Source organism: Sarcophilus harrisii, chromosome 3 (assembly GCF_902635505.1).
Source record: "Sarcophilus harrisii chromosome 3, mSarHar1.11, whole genome shotgun sequence".
Lineage (NCBI taxonomy): Eukaryota > Metazoa > Chordata > Mammalia > Dasyuromorphia > Dasyuridae > Sarcophilus > Sarcophilus harrisii.
Window position 1 is genome coordinate 586,985,794 of NC_045428.1, and position 16,737 is coordinate 587,002,530.

Below are 16,737 nucleotides of genomic sequence, written 5' to 3' on the forward strand. Positions count from 1 at the left end.
GGTGACTGAGCTCATTTTCAGAGCCTGTTCTACACCCCCATCCCAGGGGCTGATGTGCCAGTGCCCGGTGATCCTTAAGGAGGAGGGGAAGGGATGAGGGACTCCCTGCTTGAGCCCCTCCTCCAATTTCAATCCACAATCATAGTCCATCAGGAGCTCCAGGATGTCTAGGATTCCTTGACAAAAAGGATGAGCCCTCTGTTTCAGAGACCTCGGCGGGGGAAGGAGAGCCTCACCAATTCCTTCCACATTCTTAGGAAGTATTTCCTGATGTCCCTCTAAAGGCTAGTGGGCCAGATGGACTCAGAGAAACCCAGACAAATGGCCACAGAGAGTCCCCCCTGCCCAGAGAAATGCAAACGTGCACCAGAAAGTCAGAGCCCCCAGAGAAAACCGGCACACAGTGTCCAACAACTTCCACCTACTGCTGCTGGGTGTGCTCTCTGGGGCCAAGCAGAACAAAACTAATAATACCACAAGATGTTGTTGTTCACTTGTTTCAGTAGGATGCTCTCGGCAGAGATACTGAAGTGCTTTGCCGTTTCTTTCTCTGGTTCATTTTACAGAAGAGGAAACTGAGGCAGACAGTGTTATGCAACATGCCCAGGGTCACACAACTTGTAGGTGGCTGAGGCCTGATTTGAACTCATGAAGATGAGTCTTCCTGGTTCCAGGCCTTGTGCTCTATTAGGGCACCACTTAGCATTTATTAAGTACCTATTTATTAGGTGGTGGGAATAGTTAGCTAGCATTTTTAAGTACCTATTATTGCTAGGTGGTGGGAATAGTTAACTAGCATTTTAAGTACCTACTTTTATTAGATGGTGGGAATAGTTAATTAGTATTTTAAAGTACCTACTATTTGCTAGATGGTAGGAATAGTTAACTAGTATTTTAAGTACCTACTATTTGTTAGGTGGTGGGAATAGTTAACTAATATTTTAAGTACCTGCTATTTGTTAGGTGGTGGGAATAGTTAACTAGCATTTTTAAGTACCTACTATTTGCTAGGTGGTGGTAATAGTTAATTAGCATTTTAAGTACCTACTATTTTCTAGGTGGTGGTAATGGTTAATTAGCATGTTTAAGTACCTACTATTTGCTAGGTGGTGGGAATAGTTAACTAGTATTTTAAGTACCTACTTTTGCTAGGTGGCGGGAATAGTTAACTAGCATTTATTAAGGACTTTGTGCCAGACAAGTACAAAAGAGGCAAAGATAGAAACCCAAAACTATTTAAGGTAGTAAAATTTAAAACTGCATTAAGACTTTTGAAAGACCTTGTTTATACACAGAAATAAGCATCTCTCTCCCTGAGCTGTTCCCAGTTGCCTGGGGATAGCCAATGAGCACAATCAAATGGCTGATCCTCATTTTCCACATTTACAGAACAAAGTGGATTAGACTAGGTGACCTCCACTGCTAGAGAGGTTTTGACCCTCAGCCTTGGGCTGGTGGCAGGTTGAGTTGGAGCTGGAGGGGCTGAGAGATGGGGAGTGAGTCTCCCACTAGAGGCCCTCAGATCTTCCTTCCCTCCTTCTGGTTCAGTTAGGAGCTAAAAAGTTTCCTTCTCCTCAGTCGTTGGGATTTTCAACTCCCAGAATAACTTAAGGGGCCGTGGCAAGAGATAGGGAAGATCATGGGATGGTAAGAGAAGCTCCTTAGGAGCCAAGAGCCCTGAACGCACACAGAAGCCAAACTGCATGGATATATTTTATTAAAGAAAAACATAAAAATAAAACCAGAAACCAACCACCTACCACTGAGGAGGCTATAGTTTTCACACCTATGTGTTCAGCATCCTTGGCTAATTAAATAAAAACAGACAGAGACATCTACAGTCCTCCAGACAATGGTACACACAGACACCCCCGGCCCCGTGCAAAAGTAGGCGCTCACAGATACCCACAGACCTCCAGATAAATACTCACATAGTCACACCCACAAGGGCTTGTATCTCACTTGCACAAGCATATAAATAGAATCACACAGCATACACACAAGGAGGGCTGAGCAATACTGACTGGGAGATTTGGGGCTCCCAAAATGCTCCATTGTGGTCCCTAAGGCCGGGCCTTTCTAGGCCTTCAGCCCCGACTGCAGGTAGGGCCCTTGGAATCTCCCATGGACCACAATGCCGACAGCGTGTGCCTTAAATGGGCCCTTTCTGCAGAGGTAGCTTCCTGAGCCCATCTCCATCTTCTCTAGGAGCTGAGGTAGGTCCTGCTGGATGGCCAGGGTCCTCAGTCCTTTTCCAGGTCCCGCTGAGGCTTCGGCCTGGACCCAAAGAAGCGGCGATAGCCCAGGATGAAAGTCAGGGCTATGACATCCAGAAGGAGTTCCAGAATTTCCACAAGAGAGAGCACCGAGGACCCAAACCACAGGCCCCACAGGCTGCCCATGTCAAACAGGAGGTCGGTGACCTATCCAAGGGAGCAACATGGTCGGACCGGGCACTCTCTTTCCAGCCAAGGTCTGAGCAACTGGACACAGCCTCGTCCCCTCAAGACACAATCTGCTGCTCAGCCCTTCTCCCCCCGCACCCAGCCCTGCTCCTCTCGGGCCCATTCCCCACATCCCATTCCTCTCATTTACTCATTTCTCCCATGATCCGGTCTCTTCCCTGCCTTCCCCAGCTCCAGAGACCCCAGAGTCCAGCCTCCATCCTCGGACTCAACCCCACGGCCCCTGCTTCCAGCAGGATCCCTCAAGGCCCTCGGGTTTCGCCTCCTTCCCCTGGGCCTTCTGCCCAGCCCCCTTTGACCTAGTCCCATTCCAGGCCCTACGCTTACCGAATACATGGACTTTTCCTTCATAGAGAAATAATTGAGCCGCTGGTGGAATATGTGGACCTTGGCACTGCTGTTCCTGCCCAGGAGAAAAACCACAGAGGGCTGGACAAAGGCCTGCCTCCCCTCCTCGGTTTTTGCCCTTCCCCTTGGCTCCTAGGCCCCTGGGTCTGTTAGGGGGAGCACCAGGATTTAGCACAGAAGGAGCTGAGGGACGCGCTGCCCACAGTCCAGGCAGGGAGGTCAGACTGGCCCCTGCCATTGTACATCTCACCCCAGACCTACCTCCAGTTCCTGGAACTGTCCTTGCCCAGCAGGGACAGGATCAAGTCCTACACAGAAAAAATTTCATTACTGAGGTGGTCCTCGGACCCTTAGCAGCATCTCAGGGGGGATGAGGGTAGAGGCCTTCCGGGGGACGAGGGGGATATCAGAAGCCGAGGCTCCTGGGACAAGGAGCCTTGACCGTTCCCTACCTATGTAACTCTGGGCAAGTCCCTTCCCCCCTGCAGGACTTGAATCTGGAACTTCATCTGTCTAATGGGAGAGGGAATTGGACTTGATGGACCTTCAGAGGCCTCTTCTAGAAAGACTCAGGATCCTAAGTTTGTGCTCTCTCTTTTACACTTTGCTCACTTTTAAGTGGGTGTTTCCATATATGTCCATGTATATGTTTGGAGGTGGGGAAAGAGAAGCATTTATTAAGTTCCTACTGGATTCATTTGCTGTGCTAAGTACTTTACCAATATTTATCTAATCCTTGCAACAGCCCTGGGGAGGGAAGTATCATTATTATCCCAAATTTACAGTTGAGGAAACTGAGGCACTCAATGGTGAAATGACTCTTGGGGTCACATAGCTGGGAAGTGTCTGAGGCTGAACGTGAATTTGGGTCTTCTTGACTCTATCCCTGTAGCAACGAACAGCCCGGCACACTTATGTGTGCCCAGATGCACGCACATGCCTGTGTACATGCGTGTATATGTACATGTATGTGTGCCGGTGGGGTGGCTAATCCCCAGTAAATAGTACAGAGGGATAAAGAACCTTGGAGACATGATTGGGGGGATCTTGAACAAGCCTCTTTGGGCAGGATTTGTTTCTCAGAGTCTACTGAGAAGTTTTTCTGAGTTTGGGGGGATCCTCCACCCCTCCCCAGCCCCCAGCTTTGGGGTTTCTTACCTCTGACTTAGATGAGGGCCATTTGGCAACTCCAGTTGAGAACTGATACAAGGATCCCCTGTGGAGATACCCATAAGCCCCACAGAGGTCAGAGGGCACATACTGCCATCTCTCCCCTTTCCCCCCAGATGCGCTTCCCTCACTCCCTTACTTGCAGGGCTTGGGGCAGAGGCTGAAGCAGGAGGGCCTGTGGGACTTCTGCTTTTGGTAGAGTTTGTAGAAGCAGTGACCTAGCAGAAGGAGAGTAGGAAAGCCCAGTGGTCAGCAATGGACACCCTGTGCTGGGTAGGTGTCCAGGATCCTGGGGCCTCTCTGTTCTGGGGTGGGAGAATGGGATAGGTGGGTAAGGGGGTGGTAACAAAGCTCTATGGGAGCTGAGGCCCTTCTCCTCTGATTGTGTGTGAGAAGGGGCCCTTGGAATGGGGTAGGGATGTTCTAGCCTGAGCGGAGACCCCGAGCTCCAACATCAGGGAGCGAAGTCCTCCAAGGACGGAGGAGGGAGGCCCCACGTCAGAAGGGCAGCCGAGGGGTCGGGGAGGAAACTGAGGCCCGGCACAGGAAGGGCCTGTGGGAAGGGGCCCCGGCCTCTCTTTCCTCCCCTCCCTTGGCCAGGGTGACCTCCCAGGCAGTGTGCTCACCCCAGGCTGGATGCCGGTTGTAGTTGCAATACTGGGCGCCATCCGGGAGTGGGTAGAAGTAATAACCACAGCCGCAAGTCTGGATCATCAGCTCCTGGAGGCAGGAGTGCAGACAAGCCTGGGGGTGGGGAGGAAGGGGCAGGGCTGGTTAGTTGGAGGCCTCTGGGAGCTGGGCTCCCCGGCCCAGGGAGGAGAGGCTCTCCTCTGGCTTTCCCCTGGCTGAAGCGGGACAAGGACTGAGCTCTCCCTTCTTCCCTAAGGAGACTCTGTTGGCCCAGGCCCAGGGCTCGGGGCAGCCAGCTGGCAGAGCGGTCACTCAGATACTCGCCACTGTCCCCTGCCCCTGAGAGCTCCACCCAGCGGCCAGGGAGCACCGGCACCATTCTGGGCCGGGGCCGGCGGCTCCCGGGGATTCTGCCAAGGATCTTCAGGCATCTGAAGGGCTGCTCTTCGGCTGGGTGCTTAGCTCGCTCCCCCAGGTTAGTGCCCGGAGCAACCGTCGGAGAAACAGAGGCAGAGCTTGCCTGGTCTCCTCTCAGAGGGGTCCCAGAAGAGTGGGAGAGGTGAAGCACTTTCCCTTGCTGGGAGCCTTCAAGCAAGGGCTAAAAGCCCAGCCGGGAGTGACACGGGAAAGGCCGAGGACCCATTGGGACGGGGAAAGGCTTTGGCAGGGGAGTCAAGGAGCAGGAAGGGGGAAAGCTGATACCTGGGCGGAATAGACATTGTCAGAGAGATGCTGGTCAGCCACATCCCTATTGTCCTCTGTACAGTTGCCATATGGACTCCCTAGATGTTCCACCTCATCCTGGGGAGATACAAAGGGTGGCCCCTCAGTCCCCCAACCCCGGTTCCCCCATGCCCAGAGCCCCAGCTCGCTTGGGTCAGTTAGTAGGTCACTGGGGTGGACACGGCGTTTTATGGCATGGGAAGTGGGGCTCAGTATTGAGAAGGAGTTGGTGCATGACCTCAGAGAGGGCTCAGGAGGGAGGATGGGGACAGGAGCTAATCTTAGGGCTGGAGACAGCAGTTAAGATCCCAGACTTAGAGTGGATGAGGTCAGTCCTATTAGGGGAAAGGAGAGGACACATCCCATCTGAAGCTCCACTCAGCTGCTGGAAATGCAGCTTCTAAGCACGGAGGGACCTCAGAGACCACAGGATTGTAGATTTAGAGATGGTTATCTAAGGTGATTTTTTCCATTTTACAGATGAAATAATTGAGCTGAGAGAACAAGTAACTTTCCCCAAATCACCCAACTGGTCAGTAGAAAAGCTTTGGGCTCCCAGCTCAGGCCCTCTGCTTCTAAATCCAATATTCTCTACAGTTGGCTTCCGCCTTGTCTGCTCTGTTCAGGCCATCTTATCCTAGACCCTCCTTTCCTTCTCTCTGGGGTCCTGATTCAGCCATCTCCTCGGCTTCCTAGCTCACCTCTCTCACACGTATGGTGGTCTCGGTGCCTGGACGAAGGCTGAAGCCTTGGTGGTCCAGGAAAGGCCCCTGGTTCTGGCCATGGATCATGACCTTGACCCCGGCCTCAGTAGACAGCAATGGGAGGTGACTGTTCTGCTCGACCTTGAGAAAGAAGCTGATTTCTGGCAATGAGAAAAGGAGGATGAGGGGGGCAATTGGCTCAGACAGCTGCAGGGTTGCAATTAGAGAGCCGGAACCCAGCATTCAAGGCCTTTTACCATCTGGTGTCAATCTACCTCACGTTAAGCCTCCCTCCCTGCCCTTTGCCATACTTCTTGGAACAACCCAAAGGTGTCAGCTGCATTGCCAGAATGTGTGTGGCCCAAACCTTTCCAAGTATGGCTCTACTGCAGTTGAGAAATACTTAATAATATAAATAAAAATGTAATAAAACAGATAAAATTCTATTTTAAAGCCAAGTCTCTTTGTGGCCCACAAGAAGCTTTATGGAAGGCTCGGTGGCCCCGGTTCTAGATGAGTTGAACATCCCTGCCCGAGCCAAACTGGACTCTAACTGGACTCCATATTTCTATGGACTAAGACTCTGTGGAGTCTTTCTATGGACTTCACATTTCTAGAGTCTCTCCCAGAAGTCTAGGCTCCCCTCCTTCTGACCTTCTCATCTGCCTTCCCACACACTAGGGTCTTTTCTTTTAAGAAAATAATAGCTTTTGGGTTTTCTTTTTTGTTCTGATTTTCCTCTCCCAACATGATTCATAAAGCAACATGTATTTAAAAAAAATTTAAAAGAAAAAATCCACCTAATCCTTTTATTATCTTTTGCTTAAAAATAGCTTTTTCTTTTTCAAAATTTATTCAACATTCACCCTTGCAAAACTTTGCATTCCATATTTTTCTCCTCCCTCCCCATTTTCCCCTTCCCCTGGGCAGCAAATAATCCAATATGGATTAAACATGGGCAATTCTTCTCAACATATTTTTGGGCCTTTTCTCAAACCACTTCCCATCTTTGAGGCCTATTCCCCATCATCTGATCTTCTATTCGATGAAGACCTCTTTTCTTGTCAAGGTCCACTTCCTCCATGGAACCTGCCCTGATCCAATCAGCTCTCTGCATGGCGAAGTACAGGTTCTTACCCTCTACCTTAGGCACACATTTATTGAATTTAAATGAATTAGAGAGTTTCCGAGCAGACATCATCACTCTTATGGGATCCTGGAATCAGTGAAGTTTTTCCAGAGGTCCCAGACCACCCCTGCTGTGTGCCTTCCCTTGGTGTTGCCTCCTGTCTACCCAACACTAGTTCTAGGCCTGCCACAAACTCTGGAGCACCTGAGCCAAGCCCCCTCTTTCTTCTGTATCTCCTGCCTTCGTCTAGAAAATGATTCTTATCTGTAGTCTCCATTAGAGGGAGCTGAATTGTAACACTTGTAACTCCAGGAAACAGGTTCTTACTGACTTATTATCATAATTTCAAGGTTGGGAAGGTGGAGTAGATCTAAGATCCTTAATTTATCATTTTGTTCCATAGGATCATAAATTTAGGATTGACCTAGAAGGCCATTTGGCTCAAGCTTATCATGTGGAAACTGATTCCCAAAGAAGTGAGATGACTTGCCCAAAGCTTGAACGGGTTCCCCTCCCGTCATTGACTGTTGCTCCAGGAGGTATAAAGAGGCTAAATCCTATGTATTTCCACAACACCCTCAACCCTCCATTCCTCTGTTTCTCCCCTTTGGCCCTCCGCCCCTCAGTGAGCCCAGGCCTGTTGGCTTCCCTCTCTTTCCCAGTGGCCCTCCGCCCTACTCGGGGCCCAGGCTTGGCTCCCCTTTAATCCCCAGGTAAGCCCCTGACCTACCGTTAGTGAGACCAGGCTTCTTAGCTCTCCAGTTGTTCTTTTCCCAGTTGTTGAAGGTGTAACAGCTCCCATAGATGGAGTGATGGAAAATCTTATTATAGTTACTGTGGAAGTCAAAGAAGTCAGTGTGAATGACCCTCAAATGAGCTGGCTGGGTCCTGGTCTGCTCTTCCCTTGCAATCACTGGGCACACCTTAGCCTGGTCTCAAGTTCTTGGTTCATTTGATTTCTTGGATTTAGAACTAGAAGGGAGCTTAGCAATTGTTTTAACCACAATATAAGGGAAACTGGGTGGTGCCATTGAGAGAATGACTGGCCTGGAGTCCAGAACACTCATCTTTTTGAGCTTTCAGCCTCAAATCCTTACTAACTGTGGACAAGACACGTAATCCTGTTTGCCTCAATTTCCTCATCTGTAAAAAGAGCTGGAAAAGAAAATGGCAAACTAGCTAGTATTTCTGCCAGGAAAACTCCAAATGAGGTCATGAAGAGTCTGGCACATGATTGAAACAACTGAATAGCAACAATCACCACAATATCACTCGGTATGGACTTAGAGATGGAAGGGACTTTTGATATTAGATTTTACGGGGGATGGAGGAGGGAGACTGAGGTCATTCAGAAAAGTGACCTGCACAAGATCATACCGGAAAGAAATTACTGAGCCAGGATTCAAACTTTTAATCCCTTGACTCTAAATTTAGTGTTTGTTACACACACACACATACCCTATGGAGCAGCCCAGGACCAAAGGGCCCATCCCTAGCTTCCCAAGATCTTGGAATGTCCCTGTTTAGCAATTCTCAGCCTTTAATCTGGGCAGCTGGGGCCTGAGGATGAGGGGAATTGGCAGTGGATGGCTGGGAAGGATTGGCTCCAATCCTCCCTCCCTCCTCACTGTCACATATGTCCTACTGCCCTTCTGGCTTCTCCTCTTCCCTGGCTGTCCTTCATCTGTCTCCTGGAATACCACCCACTCCCAGTCCCTCACTGCTTCTATCAGCCTCCCTTGCTCCAGCCCCACTGCTCCTGATAAGTTAGTTACACCCATATATGAAACACTTTTCACTGCTCCCAGAGTCCTTCACTCTAACTCCTTTCTCTGATCCTTCCCCCACTTCCTGATGTCCTTTCCCCTCACCAGTTCTGATAGTACCCCCTCCCAGTTTTCATTGCCCTCCACTCCACCATCATTCATGCTCCTCACTGTGGGATCCGCCATCATTCCTGAGAAGTTCTCCCTGCCTTTCCCTCATTATCCCCTCTCCCATTCCCCTGATTGCCCCCCTCCCCTGCTACTCACTGCTCCTGACAGGGCTCTCCATTGTAGCAGCAGCTGAGGATGAAGTTGCCATCATGGTCTTCATGGGATTTCTCATTCAGGGGTGGCAGCAGGGCCATGATATTGATGAAGTGGAACTGATACCACTCTTGGATGGCGGTAACCCCTGAGGAGTAGGTGCGGTAGAAGCAGTCGCCATCTGTGCTGTTACACTGCGGTGGAGGAGAGAGGTGTCAGGTGGCACCCCCTGGGACTAAGAGACCCTGCCCCTCCCCTGAGCCTGTCCTTCTGCCCAGAAAGACCTGCAACCAACGAGTATTGCTACAGACACAGCCATGGAGCTCTTACCCACCTGGCTTCCTTATCACCCCTTCTCCATCCAGCCTCACCCCAACCTCTCTGTGAGGCAACGGGCCTCTCCCATCCTGGTCATCTGGTTTGTTCACCCCTAGGTATCCTTTTTACCCACATAAGCCTGAGTGTCATGTTCGTGTGATTCTCTCTGCATCTGCCTCCATTAGTCCTGCATGAAAGCAAGCCCAGGCTGTAGACCAGCGGTCCTCAAACTTTTTAACTAGGAGGCTAGTTCCCTGTCCCTCAGACTGTTGGAGGGTTGGACTATAGTAAAAACAAAAACTTTGTTTTGTGGGCCTTTAAATAAAGAAACTTCATAGCCCTGGGGGAGGGGGATAAACGTCCTCAGCTGCCGCATCTGGCCCACAGGCCGGAGTTTGAGGACCTCTGCATAGACTGTGAGGGTTTCTGGATAAGAGGCAATGTGGGACCATAGAAAGGGAGTGAACTTGAAATTAGAAAGCCTGGGCTCACAGAATCTCTGAATCTCCAAATTGGAAAGAACCTTAGAGATCATAGAGGAAAGTCCAAACCTGAGCAGGAATCCTTTCTACATCCCAACTAATATGTGACATACATCTTAACTAAGCCTCCTTCATCTTATACTGGTGAAATTGATGTATTGAACCCAAATGTCAGACTTTACATTTATCCCTAAGGTATTTCATTTTTTCAGATTTGGCCCTAAGTTCTACATTATCAAGATCTTGTTGGAGCCTTATTCTGTCACCCAAGGTATCACCTTTCCCTTCTACCTCTGTGCCACATGCACATCTACTAAGTCTGTCATCTGTATGGTTGATAAGGCACCTAGGTAGCACAGTAGGTAGAGTCTCAGTCCTAGAATTAGGAATAAACATCTTAGAGAATTCAAAGCTGGCCTCAGACACTTCCTAGCTATTTGACTCTGGCTGAGTCACTTCACTCTGTTTGCCTCAGTTTACCCCACCTGTAAAATGAGCTGGAGAAGGCAACGCCAAACCACTGCAGTATCTTTGCCAAGAAATCTCCAGATGGAGTCAAGAAGAGTCAAACGTGATTGAAAAATGACTGGACTGAACTCTGACTCTTTCTAGCTGTGAAACATTGAGATCCATGTCCTTAGCTTTAAAAGGAAGAGGGTGACCCAGATGACCTCTGACTTCTAAACTGGATCATTCTGTGATTCTGAGTTACACTGCAGGGTCTGGCATCTTCAAGCTCCAGTCAGAATGGTCATCCTCCCTAGTCCCCTGGGTGAGGGGGCTCCAGGAGAAGATCGTTCCATCACTTGGAAAGAAGAGGTGTTGGGAGACTGCACTCACCAGCCTGAATCCCACTTCGTTAATGGCATCCCTGTCCAGCTTCTCCAGGGAGATGCTTCGGTCGAGGTGAAAGAGCCTGTCGGGACGGGGAGCAGGGCCACCATGACCCCCTGCTTGTTTTTCAGTGATATTTAACTTGTATAAGGAATAGATGTTCTCCTGGGCAAATTCATCCAGTTCTTCCAGGTACCGCTTCACAAGCCTATTAGATGATAAGATTTAGAGCCTGGGGAGCAGTGAGGCGGTGCCATGGTAACTAGAAGCCAGGGCCTAGAGTGAGGGGAACCTGAGTTCAAATTCAGCCTCAGATACTTCCTAGCTGGGTAACACTAGGCAAGTCACCTAACCCTGATTGCCTTCTCCCCATTCCCCTCCTCCCCCCCCCCCAAAAAAAAGAGATTTAGAGCTTGGTACTTCTCAGTTACTTGCTGGAGGGTGGATACATTGAGCTTGGGCCCTCAGCTAAGGATCTCTAAGGATCCCCAGGCCCTGTCCCCTTACCTGTGTGGGTTCATGTCACAGAGTGTAATGGACGGGAACATCTTGGGTTCTGAGAGGATCGAGATATTCATCCTGACCGGGTATGTCCAGTACTCCTCAAAGAGCAGGCCGATCTGCCAGGAGAGCATGCCGAAGGCGGCCAGGAAGAGCAGGCTCCAGAAGGCCGTCTTCAGCTGGTTGTGGCTGGAGCAGACGAGCCGGACTGTGCCGTGGATGGTAGTGTGGGTACAAAAAAACTTGAACAAGTCCCCAAAGGAATCATAGAGCTCGATCAGCCCCTCGCTCTTCTGCTTCTCCTTAAGGGTGTCCATTCTCCCAAACCTGGGATCGAGGAGGAAAAACAGTGGACTAGACAGTCATTCCCCATTCCTGAGAACTGGTTAGTGGAGATCTAAGGGGCTACTTGTCTGGATATGGAATTGACCCAGTGGCTTCTGGGTGACCTCTGGGTTAAGAACGACCACTAGCATCTTGTCAAGGACTTCATCTAGCACTATTACATTGGAGGGAAGCTAGGTGGTGCAGTGGTTAGATCACCAGTCCTAGAGACATGAAGAGTGGGACATGATTGAAATGACTGAACAACAACACTACCTTGCATCCTCACAATAACCCTGCAGTTTGACTGAATGAGATAATGATTGTAAAGTGCTTTCCACAGTAGCCAGCATGTTTTGTTCAGTCATTTTTAGTCAAGTCTGACTCTTCACGATCCCATCTGGAGTTTTCTTGACAAAGACTCTGGAGTAGTTTGCCATTTCCTTCTCCAGCTCATTTTACAGATGGGAGAACTGAGGTAGATAGTGTTATGTGACTTGTCCAGGCTCATTCAGCTAGGAAGTATCTGAAGACAGATTCAGGAAGATGAGCCTTCCTGATTTCAAGTCCTAGTGCTCTATCCACTATGGTGCCCCCTAGCTGCCCCATCATACTCTAGCATTTGTATATGACTTTGAGGTTTGCAAAGTGCTTTACAAATATTATCTCATTTGGTCCATTCAACAAGGATCTGGAGCCGGTACCCAGTATTGTGGTTGGTCCTTCATTTTTACAAATATTATCTCATTTTTTCCATACAAAAGGACCTGGAGTCAGTATAAGTACTGTTGTTTGTCCTTCGTTTTTGCAAATATTATCTCATCAAATGTTATCTCATTTGATCCATTCAAAAAGGATCTGGAGTCATTTCCTCATTTCCAGTATTGTTTCTTCTTCATTTTTGCAAGTATTATCTCCTCTGATCCATTCAACAAAGATCTGGAGTTGGGTCCAATACAGTGGTTTGTCCTTCATTTTTGCAAATATTATTATCTCATCAAATCTCATCAGATATTGTCTCATTGGTCCATACAAATGGATCTGGAGTCGGTCCCAGCACTACCTTTGCCCTTCATTTTCGGAGGATCAGTAACATCTGGGCAGAGGTGCAAAGTCACTCTCACTCTCTCTTGGGAGTCATTGAAGCCCGTGGCTGAGGGGGACAGCTGGCTGCGGCCCATCCTTGGCCTTTCTAAGTCGAGATCTTCCAGGGACTTCAGTTGGTCGGAGGCAACATCCATTCAGTGCTATTAAGGCGCAGATTTTAGAGAAGGGAACAAGTCCCACAGCTCCGAGCCCACGGCGCCACCTAGTGGCCTCCCTACTGCCAGTGACATTTCTATAGTGGTTGAAGGCTGGCACCTGCTACCACATTTGACTTTCACAGTGACCTTGGGAGCTGAGTTCTGTTGTTATCCCCTCCCCCGACGTTTAGAGAGTTGAATGTCTTTTCTGGGGGGTCCCAGATTTGGGCCCCAAGGCTTCCCAACAGTAAATCCGGTATTTTGTTACCTTACAGTCTCCTTCTATTGCAGCATCCAGCCCGAGGGCACTAATTCCCTTCTCCCCTCCCCCCCCCCCCGTGGGCACTAATGGCTCCCCATGGGCACTAATGGTCCCCTGTGGGCACTAATGGTCCCCTGTGGGCATTAATGGTCCTCCATGTGCACTAATGGTCTTCCATGGGCACTAATGGTCCCCCATGGCACTAATGGTCTTCTATGGGCATTAATGGTCCCCTGTGGGCACTAATGGTCCCCTGTGGGCACTAATGGTCCACTATGGGCACTAATGGTCTTCCATGGGCACTAATGGTCCCCTGTGGGCACTAATGGTCCCCTGTGGGCACTAATGGTCCACTATGGGCACTAATGGTCTTCCATGGGGATTAATGGCCCCCCATGGGCACTAATGGTTCCCCATGGACACTAACAGCCCCCGTGGGCACTAAAGGTCCACCCGAAGCACTCTCAAAGCTAGTATCTCTCCTGAGTTTCTAGTTCATTCCAGTTTGGTCCAGTGGTGAAGGACGCAGTTGGCCATTGTTGGGATCTGACTGGGCTGTGCTGGGGGCAGGACCAGGAGTCCTAGGAGAGGTGGGGCCAGGGCAGGGAGATGGAATTGAAGATGCTCAAGTAGGACCCTGCTGATCTTCCTGCCAGGGCCTGGCTTGATGGACGAGCAGGGCAGAGCAGGCCAGAAGCTGGGACGGTCGGGCCAGGGAGGTGACGGCCCCGATCCTTTGGGATCTGGGTCATGGCGTGTGAGCCTGTCAGCCGGGATTGTGTCTCTAGACATTCCCGGCTTGTCCCTCGCTGTTCCCTTGTAATGAATGGAATGGAAAACCTCTGCCCGGGACGACAGTGTGGCTCAGGGTGAAGCATGCTCGGCAAACTGGGTCCGAGTCCCTTTTGTGCCACTTGTGCCCTGTGGGATTCTGAGCAAGGCCCCTTCTCTGGGCCTCAGTTTCTCTCTGTAAAATGGGAGCATTGGACTAGATGGTCTCTAGGTCCTTTTCAGCTGTAAACCATTGCGCCCATGACTTGGGTCCAAAGGGAGGGAAGGAGGTTGGCATCTTCTCTAACGCTGGGCAACATGCGTGTTCCAAGGAAAGTGCGCAGAAGGGGCCACAGGTGTCCTGTGGCTGGGGGAAGAAGGAAACCTTGGCCAGTCCCTGCCCCCTTCTCGTTCTCTTCGTGTACCTCACTCAGAGGTGGACTCTGCGGCCCCCTCCCTCCTGCTTCCCGACCTCCTCACGTTCTCTTGGGAGAGACCCATTCCGACCCCAAAACAAGCAGCCCTTATCAGCAGCTCTGCTCGGGGTCGGTCGGAACCAGGCCTCAGGCCCCTGCCCAGGGTGGGGAGGAAATCCCGGGGGAGGCTTGTTTGCCGTGGGCGCTGTTGGGAAAAGGCGGGTGCCCCGGCTCAGCAAGGGACTTATCAAAGGGCGTGGGGAGCCGAGTTGGGGGAAAGGAGGGAAAGGGGGACAGTTCGAGCCTGGGATTCTACGTGAGAGCCAGGTCCCCTTAGCATGTGAGATGGAGGCTGGAAACGTCTCAGCCTGCAGCTGGAGCCCCCAAGTGGGGGGCCAGGAGCTGGCCCCTTTGTGGGCAGGGGCGGACCAGAGAGTGGGGAATCCTCGCCAGCCACAGTCCCAGGAGGTGACGCTTTCCCGGCTTTCCCCTGGCCTGGCTTTTCTGCTGGGACGTTAATCCCAGGAAGCCCCGGCTGGCATTCAGAGCCCTCCACAACCTGGTCCCTGCCTTGTAGGCTTTCAGGGTCCCCACGAGACTCAGGATGGTCACCCGAGCTCCCTCACACATGGGGCCTCTGCTTCCTGCTCCGGGCTTTGCCTGGTGGCCCCCTGCCCTAACCGCCGGCCCTTTGGGCCTGGGCAAGGACCTCCCCGAGGGCTGCCGGCATCCCACCACCAAATCTCCTGCCAGCCCCACTCCGTACTCATGAGCGGACACATTTAGCCCCGTCTCCCTCCTTACAGTGGGATCCCCTTCTTTCATCCTCAGCCCTGAGCACACAGTAAGTGCTTAATAAATACTTCTTAAATAACTGACCTATCTGAGCAACAGATCCCGGGGCTGGATTCTGCAGGCGGCCAGCCCTGGGCTCATGGAGCCAGCTCTGCTGAAGAAGAAAGACCTCTTGAAAGGAATGCTTAAGGACCCCTGTCCCAGAGGTCAGAGCAGCCTCATACATTGTCCACTTACTCTCCTTGTGAGACCTGGGAATGGTGGGGCTACAGGGGAGCATTTCCTGCTGAGATAGATCCACAGTTTAACATTTGTTCCCCATTTTAGGTGGTCCAGTGGATAGAGCACTAGACTGGATCTGGGGGGGGGGGGCGGCGTGAAATTCAATCAAGCCTCCAACACTTACTAGCTGGGTGATCCTGGGCATACAGCTCTCTCAGCCTCAGTGTTCCCAATCTGTAAAATGGGAGTAATCATGGAACCTTCTTCCCAGGGTTGTTGGGAATATCAAATGAGATATTTGTTTAGCTGACTGCCTGGCAAACAGTAGGCACTTAATCAATGCTTGTTTTCTTCCTCCCTAGCCTCCAACCCTGCCCCCAGCTAGTTGGGCTTCTCTGAGACAGAGTCTTCAATCCAGCTGAGATCAAAGCTGTCACCTCCTTCCTTGTCAAGGGGATGGGACAGGTCACTGGGTATCTCCTCTCCCCTCCAAACTTTTCTTGCCTGGGTCTGCACATCCTGTCCTGACGATGCCCCCTTTAGTAGAAGAGTCATGTTTGTGATCCCCTCCCCCCTCTGCCTGGGGAGCTCCAGATGAGGGTCTCACACACACACACACACACACACACACACACACACACACACACACACACACAAGCACAGAAGCCTTTTCCCATTACCAGAGTCCCCAGGATCCCAGGACGTGAAGGACCGCGCGGGGGAGGGGGGGCAGGGGACCCCAGGGCCCCAGGGCTTCTGGCCCCATCCCAGGCTGGGGAGGAGGCCCCATCAGAGCAGGGCGGGGGGCCGCCAGCTGAGTGTGGGGCCCACGGGCAACAAACAGCCGGGCTCCTCCTGCCTCTTGGAATCCTCCCCAGGGGCTCGCGCGTGCTCTGTCTTGTGGGAACGAGAGCTCCGCCGTGCGCTCCCCGGGGAGCTGCATGTTAGTGTTGGCCTGGGCACCAGGCCCGTGTGGGCATCCAGCTGGGTGAGGCTGGGAGCGAGGCAGGCCTGGGGATCTAGGGCGATGGAAGCCTCAGTTTCTCAGCCTGCTGAATGGGCCGGATCCTCAGGAGGCTGACAGGTAGGGAAAGGGGTGGGGAACAAGCACCAATATTTATAAATATTATCTCACTTGATCCTTACAATCCTATGATTTGGACACTATTTTTATCCCCATTTTGGGGCTGAGAAAATTGAAGCAGACCCAGGTTTTACCCAGAGTCGTTCAGTTAGCAAGTCAGGGGGACTGGATTTGAATTTGGGTCTTTCCACTGCAGACCCAGAGCTCCCCCAGTTCAGGGACAGCTCCCAAGAGAAAGGGGGGTTGTGGGTAGGAGGACGTAGCCTTGGACCATGAGCTGGGTGA

The 16,737-nt window shown here is 51.2% G+C and overlaps 1 protein-coding gene across 1 annotated transcript; it reads right to left on the minus strand.

The window, feature by feature from the left end:
* Positions 1 to 1,710: 1,710 nt before the first annotated feature.
* On the minus strand, positions 1,711 to 11,758 carry SCNN1D (sodium channel epithelial 1 subunit delta). Its single transcript, XM_031963067.1, has 12 exons — positions 11,341 to 11,758; positions 10,840 to 11,041; positions 9,203 to 9,393; positions 7,900 to 8,003; positions 6,038 to 6,201; positions 5,316 to 5,414; positions 4,610 to 4,727; positions 4,123 to 4,201; positions 3,972 to 4,029; positions 3,075 to 3,121; positions 2,793 to 2,868; positions 1,711 to 2,423 (listed from the first exon to the last, which is right to left on the minus strand). The coding sequence occupies exons 1-12, from the start codon at positions 11,649 to 11,651 to the stop codon at positions 2,244 to 2,246; spliced, it is 1,629 nt and encodes a 542-aa protein (XP_031818927.1). The 5' UTR covers positions 11,652 to 11,758; the 3' UTR covers positions 1,711 to 2,243.
* Between the last annotated feature and the right edge of the window lie 4,979 nt (positions 11,759 to 16,737).

What these genes read in the sequence shown, in the direction of transcription:
- SCNN1D (XM_031963067.1), bottom strand. Translation starts at nt 11,651, where the DNA reads ATGGACACCCTTAAGGAGAAGCAGAAGAGCGAGGGGCTGATCGAGCTC. An exon ending in TGTGACATGAACCCACACAG is followed by an intron (nt 11,042 to 11,340) that starts GTAAGGGGACAG and finishes ATCATCTAATAG; the next exon opens with GCTTGTGAAGCGGTACCTGG. An exon ending in CTCTGCCCCAAGCCCTGCAA is followed by an intron (nt 4,030 to 4,122) that starts GTAAGGGAGTGA and finishes GTATCTCCACAG; the next exon opens with GGGATCCTTGTATCAGTTCT.